Source organism: Bombus terrestris, chromosome 17 (genome assembly GCF_910591885.1).
Source record: "Bombus terrestris chromosome 17, iyBomTerr1.2, whole genome shotgun sequence".
Lineage (NCBI taxonomy): Eukaryota > Metazoa > Arthropoda > Insecta > Hymenoptera > Apidae > Bombus > Bombus terrestris.
In genome coordinates this window covers 187,265-196,285 of record NC_063285.1, presented here as the reverse complement: position 1 = coordinate 196,285, position 9,021 = coordinate 187,265, and the positions used below count along the sequence as shown (strand labels likewise).

The 9,021-nt window shown below is 43.6% G+C and overlaps 1 protein-coding gene across 1 annotated transcript; it reads right to left on the bottom strand.

Annotated features, from left to right (window-relative positions):
* Positions 1-5,698: 5,698 nt before the first annotated feature.
* Positions 5,699-6,242, bottom strand: LOC105666970 (histone-lysine N-methyltransferase SETMAR-like). Its single transcript, XM_012319835.1, has 2 exons — positions 6,011-6,242; positions 5,699-5,946 (listed from the first exon to the last, which is right to left on the bottom strand). Exons 1-2 carry the CDS (start codon positions 6,240-6,242, stop codon positions 5,699-5,701), a joined length of 480 nt encoding a protein of 159 aa, XP_012175225.1.
* Positions 6,243-9,021: the final 2,779 nt, after the last annotated feature.

Here is a 9,021-nt window from a genome sequence, read left to right as displayed (position 1 = left end):
GCTTCTTTCTCATGCATGTTTTGTTTCTGGAAGATCTCTAATAATCCTTCTATTTGAAGACTGGGCTTCTCGGTTTCGGTCTTTATTTTCCTTGTGGGGATGATTTCTGATTTTTCTAAGTAAGTATCTCGAAACACGAAGTTTAAACTTGTATCAATGTATGACGCTGCCGTTGCGTCATCCATCGTGATTGCAACGTTTCTGTAATCGCCTACCTTGGTTAAGCTGTTTGCGGCTTTCCTCACTATCGATAAACTGAATAACTGCGGATGATGATCTCTTGCTTGATATTCTGGGGGAAAGAGATAGCATACTTCGTCTTCTGGTTTTCTTATGGATTCTATGCATTCTATTTTCTCCCCTCTTGCGTTCTCGTTCATGACGATACATAGCTTCACTTCTAACGGCATGGCGTAGTGAAAATCGATTTGTAAGATTATAAATCTTGGGATAATTCAGGGATCGATTCTGTAGTATGAAAATCGAGTTTTTTTATTATGAAGTAATTAGATAAAATACAAAAACAAATAACAATTAATATCCGTCTATAACAATAAATAACAATAATTAACGGGAAATAACAAGTTTTTGGTATAATGTTTACCTGAAAATCGAGAATCGATTTTCAACGTCCTGAGCTACCGATCTTTCTTCTTCAGTCTTTAAAATCTTAAATAACTATTCTGTAACCTTGTCTGTTTCTAATGTAACTCTCTGTCCGTCCGTTTGGGAAAATGCGTGCCTCTCAAAAATGGTTGTCCGTAAAACAAAAGAGGATCGCTCTGTCCGTGAAACAAAGCCTGTCGTGCTACCCGTAAAACAAAAAGAATCCCTATCCCACATGAACTCTAGGAAGTTTACACGTATATTTGAAATAAATAAATATACGTATACAAAATCCTTGATACAGTATAAAACTTGTTATCGTTCGTTACGGAGATACTCGTTAATCTCGATATAGACCGTTCGATATTTCGTAGCTAATCGACTTATGTGCCGCTACAAATTAAAAACCTTAGGGACTCATTTCCCAGTCAACAAAATAACTTCGGTCTTCTCCATCGCCAGCCGAAGACCCGCATCCTACACCATTCTGCCACCATCTTGACCAGTCCGTGGACCCTGTCCCCGATCTTTTGTGTTTTCCGTATCGTGATGACCAGGGCCAAGTCATCCGCGAACGTGATCGCGTTCAAATCCTTGACCGGGTCCACTGCCTTCAGGAGCCCATCGTAGACCAAATTCCACAATAATGGTCCCTGACTGATCCCTGAGGCACCCCCGCATAAATATTTCTTTCTACGTTACCCTCCTGGCAGTGGACAACTATTCTTCTATCCGACAGATCGTCCAGAATCTTCAGCAACTGGCTTGATAAACGCCTTTCCTTGGCCTCCTCCAGTATCCTCCTCCAGCTCAACGTGTTAAGGGCGTTCTTTATATCCAGAGCGACTAGAACGCAGACCAATCCTCTTCTTTTGCATAGCTCCGCTCCCACAAACTCTTCTCAGCGCGTCGATAGTAGACCTTCCTCTTCTAAATCCATATTGTTCTCTACGGAAGGGATCCATCCCTAGGCATCTCTCGATGTGGTTCTTACATGTATACTCCCAGACCTTGCTCAACGCCGGCAGTATACTTATCGGTCTATAAGAAGATGACAACAGATTCCAACCTATTATAAGATAATATAAATAATTGCATTATAATACCAATTTCCGTGATAACTGGAAACATAATCTATATCATCCATCTATACCTATTACTATAATGATATAGGTTGCAGATCAAATTAACTAATACAGATTACATACTTATTTAATAATAACTTAACTTATTTAACAACCACATGTTAAATAATTATCTTATCTTTGCATCTTCATAAAAATCTATTTTAAAAGTGCTTAAGCACCAAAAATATAGTGGACATAACTATCAAATAAATCACTAAAACACTCTATATCAAAAATTTACATTTCTTTTTCATCATTAATCGTCATAAAAGAACTTTACAGTTATCATTTAGTCAATTCTTACCACTAAAAACACCAGTAACTGACAATGCTTTAAATCTAATCTTATCTACCATATAATTAATTTTCCGTAATAATCCCCTTATAAATCAAGCCATGGGCTTAACAATTATAATTTAATAACCAATTTACTTCTTCTCCTGCTTTTTTAGCCTCAGAAAGCTCACAGAAAATTTTATTTCACTATAAACATAATGTAAACATAATCTTGCTACAATCTCCCACCTGATTTTAACATTTCCACACTACCGGAATCATTCCGCTCCTATATATACTGTTAAACAGGTCCAGGAGCCGCCGAGGGCGTTGTTCAACGATGATCTTAACAACCTGCCCTGGGACTCCATCCACACCCGTGGCCTTCTTCGGATCACATCTCTTCATTGCAACCCGCAGATATTCTTCCGTTACCCGCAGATCATATGGATCCTTGTCCTGCGTCCATGGGATGCGAATACCATGTCCTTCCTCCGACTGTTCTTCTCGACCGGTGACGAAGAGGTTCTCCAGAATCCTCGCAACTCTGCCCCTGCTAAAACTCTCCGGAGCTCCGCATCGTATCATCCTTGCCTTGACCACTCCATACGGCCTCCCCCAGGGATCTTGTTCCAGAGCTGCGCAGAACTCCTTCCACTTCTCGTCCTTGCTGCGCACGATCGCTCTTCTCAACCTCTCTCTCGCCTTCTTGAATTCGCTTACCAGGCCAGCGTTGTCACTACTAGTTGTCACTGCCCTCTGAGCTCTTCTCCTTTATCTCAAAGTTGTCCGTCTCAGATCGGACTCGTCGTTCCACCAGTATTTTAAACATTTCTTTCCTCGCGGGGGTAAAATTCTCGGCATACGTGCGTTCTTATCGTTTGTGTCGTCATAATCCATAAAATTTATTCTTTCGTCCAAGTTTCTCAAGAATTTTCTCTCGTCAGTATTCATCGTCGAGTACCTAAAACTGAGGCTACCCTCCACTTGTCTTCTTCCATATAGCAAAAATCTATGTAAAATATAACGAAGATCAGAGGCAGGATACCAGCCCATAACCGAGCTGCTCCTCCATTTCTGCCTCATCCGTCTATTCACATTAACGATGTCCGGGAAGCTCGTTCTTCGATTCCTACAGAACGAATAAGCACCCGTCGTCCTTATCGGCATCAGGCTGTTCCTCGTGATCGCATCGAGCAGATACATTCCCCCCGGCTCCGACCTCCTTCCTCCTCAGACCGTAAACTTCAAATTGTAGTTTCCGGCCACCATCGTCTCCGGAGCCCTTCTCTTGCCCTCCCTTATTGCCGCCTCCAGCTCTTCCACGTAACTTTCGAACTCACATCTACTCGCATTAGAGGAACAATATCCACTCATGCACATAGTGTTCTTTACCCTGACGCCGACCACTCCTCTCTTGGCAATCTTGGTCCCGCCGATCGCTTGCCTCCCATTAAACAGAGTGACCCACAGCGACGCATCCCCGCCCGTATCGTTATACCAATACTCTAACTGTTTGTACGGCTCGGAGATGACCACCATGTCCACCCTGTTCTCACATGCATACTGCTCCATAAGATCCTGGGCAAGCTTACACCTATTAAGGTTGATCTGCAGGACCTTTATCTTCTAGGGGCGCTTCTTCTCGTACTCCATCTGCCCTCAATTCTGACCATAGGGCAGGCTAATGATCCCGTAATGTGCCTCGCACTCGCTCCCTCGTGTCTGGAGCACATGGCATACCTCGGCTCCTTAGTACATTCCTTCATAGTGCGATCCTTCCCACCACATTTCCTGCATAGCTCTCTACCAGGGCATACCACCGTGCATCTAGTCGCCCGCCGTATGCCCCAGCATGTGGCACTTGTAGCACCTCTGCACATTCGGGAGGAGCCTGGCCGACGATATCGTCAGGCCCGTTCTCAACCTAAGAGCCTCCCCTTCCTTAGGGAACACGTTCAGGGGGATCACCACCACCGCCGTCTGCGTCCCTCACGGCACCATCCTAAGCGCCTTCACCTCTACCTGATCGGAATGGGGTATTCCCCATTTCCTTTTAATGTCCTCTACTAACTCCTCCTTACTCGTTAGTGGATCCATATTTTTAATTCGCGATCCTCATCGACCTTGATTAGGATGGCCTCCTTCTTCCTCCTTCCTGGAGGTAACCTTCTTCCGGTTCCTCCGCCGTCTCTGCCCATCCCCCTCTCTATGATGGTTTGAGGTTCCGGTGGCCGTCGCCTCTTCTCTCTCCTTCTCTTTTCCACGACGTACCACCCGTCGGAATCACTCCTCTCTCTCTCTCTCGGAGTAATCGGCAGCCTCAGTGCCTCCACATACCTCCGCGTATGAAGGTTCCCCCTTTCTAGGTCTCTTCGTCACCGCCAAAGAACTTGTTTCCTTCCACCGGGGAAACCATCTTTCTCTTCGGCTGCTCCACCATCGGCCTCCGAGAGAGATCCGCCTTCACTTTCTCCTGCCTACTCGCGGCATTCGTTCCACTAATCATCCGCCCAGGCCTCTCTATCCTGTCGGGCTTCATTGTTACCTTCCTGCTCGGTGCTCCCATACATTGCTCCAAGGTACACACCGAGCCCTCCACCATCGAACTCATTCTTTTGAGTTCCTCATTCTCCTTCCTGTCTCTTCCTAGACCCCTGGCGATCACTCTCAACGCCTTGACCACCCCCATTAGGGTTCTTATGAGACTGCTTAGTTCAAAGCATTTGAGATAGTACTTAGCATGTTTCTCCGTATCACTATACGGGTCCTTGATCTCCTCCGTGCGTTCCTCGACCTCGCTGCCACCCGGAACTTGGCTTCCATATCCGGCCGAAGAACTCGGCTCCATGGCTCTCCTCGCCAAATATCTCCTGCCTCTATTCGTTATCACCTTCACCTCCTTAGGCGTACTAAGGCTCGCCTCGGAGTCCCCGCCATCACATGTTTCCTTCTTTGTTCCGATAGTTGGACTCCTCAACAGTCTCTTACTAGGTTTGAAGGGATTTAACTCCTCATCCACCTTCTTGCTTCCACTTCCAGGCAGCACCGTGATCGTCACGTCCCTCAACTTCACATCGAGGAATGCCCTAGGCCTCTCATTCTCCGACTCCCTCCTATTCATTTGACTCAATTGATCCCCGGTCGTCTTTCTCGCACGAGGGGAGGCCCTGGGATCGACCTTCCCCCCGCTGTTTTTCCAGTCGCTTGATGACCGTCGGGTCGGGCCTGGAGAACCATTCGAACCACCGATGGGGCCTGGGGGCTCCGCAACTCCCTGAGCCGTAAGTTTATTTCCTTTTCTTGACTTTTCCATAATTGTAATAGGTTTCTCATTGTCCATGTACATAGCCAGTTGTCACCAAATCTAGTCGTTATCCTTCTAAACATTAGGGAAATCATAGTCCTGAGTCATGCCAACGTCGTCATCACACATCCAATCCCTTCGAAAATTTTATTTCAATTCGCATTTCTGACCTCGGTTATATATGTTAGCGGTTATATATGTTAAGATTTTTTACATACCTTTTAGTTTCATGAAAGAATGTAATCCCCCTCTCGTTGTACAACTTCCTCCCATTTTTCTGGTAGGGCCATTATTCCGTCTCGATAAAAATTCTTTTGCTTTTATTTAAAATAATTTTCTAAGCTATTTTTGAGAATGTCAATATTTTCAAATGTTGTACCTTCTAAAAAGTGTTGTAATGCTCTGAACAGGTGGTAATCAGGTGGGGCAATGTCTGAGGAATATGGGGGATGTGGTAAAATTTCCTAATTAAATTCAGACAGTTTTTTATAACGCCTTTCGCGACATGCGGTCTAGCGTTGTCGTGATGGAAGATAACGTTGCTCCTATTTACTATACCTGGTCGTTTTTCAGCTTCTCTTAATTTTTCTAACTGAGTGCAATATTTCGTCTGAATTAATGGTATCACCACTAGATAAAAGTTCAAAATAGAGTATTCCTTTATAATCCCACTATACACACAAAAGAACTTTACGTGGATGTAACCCTGGTTTTGCACACCGTTGAGGTGGTTGATTTCGTTGGGACCAGCTACGTTTCCGTTCAGGATTTTCGTAAAGTATCCACTTTTCATCACCAGTTACTAGACGTTTAAGGAATGGCTCATGTTTATTACGCGCAAGTAATGACATGCACGCTGTCGTTCGTTCAAGACGGTTCCGTTCCGTAAGTTCATGGGGCACCCAAACGTTCAACTTTGACACCATCCCTATTTTTGGGGATTTGTCAATTTTGGAGAGGTTGTCAATAGTAGTTCAACCGTCACCGTGCTAATTCCACCATTTGCCTCAGTATCTTATACATATTACCTGGTCCTCATTTGATTCGGTTTTCGTTGAATTTCTGTTCTCTGAATGCGTAAAGATTATGGAGATCCTCGTCCGGGTTTTGTACCACCATTGGCGGATGGGGGGTTGTAGCTGCTCGGTGGTGTTTATCTTTCGGGCGTTGCTAGAAAGAAGACTGCCGCTAGCAGTGCAAGTTAGATTGGTTTGATACAAACTCAGCGCAAGCATAAAGATAAGTACGCGTATTTATCGAGAATGACAGGTATCCAAATAATTTAGCAATTTTTTAACTTTTATTCCCGCAGTGATAAAGAGTATACTACCACTGTATTGGTCAAATAACACAATGTATTTATAATTTGAAAAACGTGGGCTAGCACGGTTTGAAAATTTGGGAAACCCTCGTGTAACATGTTATTCGCATAACATGCTTTCGCTCCATCGAGAATGGTTTTCGATAATTGGAGAAATTAAACAAGAAAGAAAGGAAATGCAGACCACTGAATTATGAAACAGTTGGCAGTCATTACAGTTTGTCCTTTCAGACATATGTACGGCACTGTATTGGTACTCCCGGAGCTTAAATTTTCGCCTAATCAGTTTTGAAAAGGGAACAGAAAGCACTAATTTCAGAGTACAGTTAATAATGTTGGCGTGAACTTCTCGGCAACATGTGAACTTATAGAACGCGACTGTTGGGGTCCAGGTAATAGCCTGTTAGTTGCTTAAAGCGGTCGGCAGAGATTTTGAATTTCATTCAGTGACGCTTGGACAGAATCTGCCGTAAAGCGAAATGAAGTTATTAATTCGCGATATTCGGAAGTGGAGAGAAACCGTTTTTTTTTTTCGATATCCGGCAAGAGGCGTGGTGTGTAGCTGCAGAAAGTTGGAAATTTAAAAGGAGGTTACTTATGGGGTTGCACCCTTGGGGTACCAGGACTTAATCCGCTTGGAGTGGAAAGAGTTTCATGTTCGAGTTGCATGATGGAAAAGAGAATCCGTTACGTATATGGTGAAAATAGAAAACAGACTTGATGGAAATAGACAATAGATGATAAAGGATAGGGAAAGTAATTTATGATCGCGTAATTTGAATCTCCAACACTCCTCATCCTCGAGTGAGACAAGTGAATGCTACACGGTATATTGAATTGCGATTTATTTATGTACAATTGAGTATACGAACTTGAAGCTTTGAGGAAATATAACTTTTCTTAATTTTGTAAAGTGTACAAAATTCAATTGCCAAATATCTATCAGCTGAAAACGCTTTTTAGCGAATGAAACGGTGTTTTATTTGATCTTGATTTCTACTATTTTTGCACCTTGCGCAGCAACTGACAGCAACTCAGTTCTTTCTATTTGTTCTCTACTCAAGAGTTGCATTATTATGTGCTGGTCCAATAGATTTTCCAACTTCAAATTATTCAGAAATGACTCTATATGCTAATAATAAATAAGGAAGTTCGTCAATTTTGTTCCATTTGAGGTCTCACGTGGACCACTGTAAAGTTAGCGTTTTTCTACGAATTTTACGCTCGTGTGTCTTTATCTTTTTCTAAACTCTTTGGTAAGCTATTCTTCTTTACGGTCGCTTACCCAATGCAGTAGCAGCGAAGGAACCGCACGACATCTTGTCGTCGCTCCCCCCCGCACAGCCCCTGCAATGGTAGCTCGTCCCAGAAGAAGAATCCCAGATCGCTTGCTGCCGCCTCCGATTCCAGCGACATCCTCTTTCCCACTCCTGTTTTCACCTCCTCTTCGCCAGAAGAACGCTCGGGAGCCAGTCGAATTCGGCTACCCTCGGCCACTGCGCTGTATGGGCCCGCCAACTTCTCCGAAATTCTTCGTAAGAAGAATATCAGATCCATTGAGGTTTCCCGAGGCATAGTACTACACCGCGAGAACTCCCTGCTCGTACTCCCCAAATATCGAGCCTGCTTCAGCTTCAAGGTAGAAATTGCTCGAATTTTCTTTTCTCTCGGCTCACATTACTTTATTTTGGATTTTTTTAATCGCGTTGCAATATGCTGCCTTCAACATCCGGGTCGTGTTGTTCAACATGTCCGCCAGATTTCATAGACGAGTCACATAAATAAATTAGAGTCGCTGCAATCGAAGATACTGTAGCGGTACATGAGTTAGAGGGCAATTTAAATCACGTTATTTTGCCTCATTTGACACTTGCCTCGACGCACGAAACGTAATGATAAATAATCTCCGGGTGAAACAATGTCGCCACCACATGCAACCGCCGAATAAAGACGAATTCGAATTTTCCCACTCTCCACCGACCAGTGTGAATAAACGGACGTGATCGTGTGCGAGCAGTTATTGTCCAAGTTATTATCCGAGTTGTTATCCAAGTTATTGTCCAAGAGATTATCCGAGTATCTATCAGTATCTATCAATATCTGCGAGTATATTTCTGTATCGACGAGCTATCTACCGAGTTATCGACGATTATCTTTTACTGAGTATTAATTAGCAATTCTACTTTGCGATTTATACTCTGTACGAGCGTCTCAGCGAATATAGTCTGTATATCTTTTTATCATTTTAAATATATTCGACGGTTACGTCAACGAGCAATAACATCTAGTAAATCTCACTCATGATCAACCATCCTCTACGCAGTCCTCTACAATACTCAGAACAATAGCCAACGCCCCAAGGTATGTCAGAAACGAGGATATAC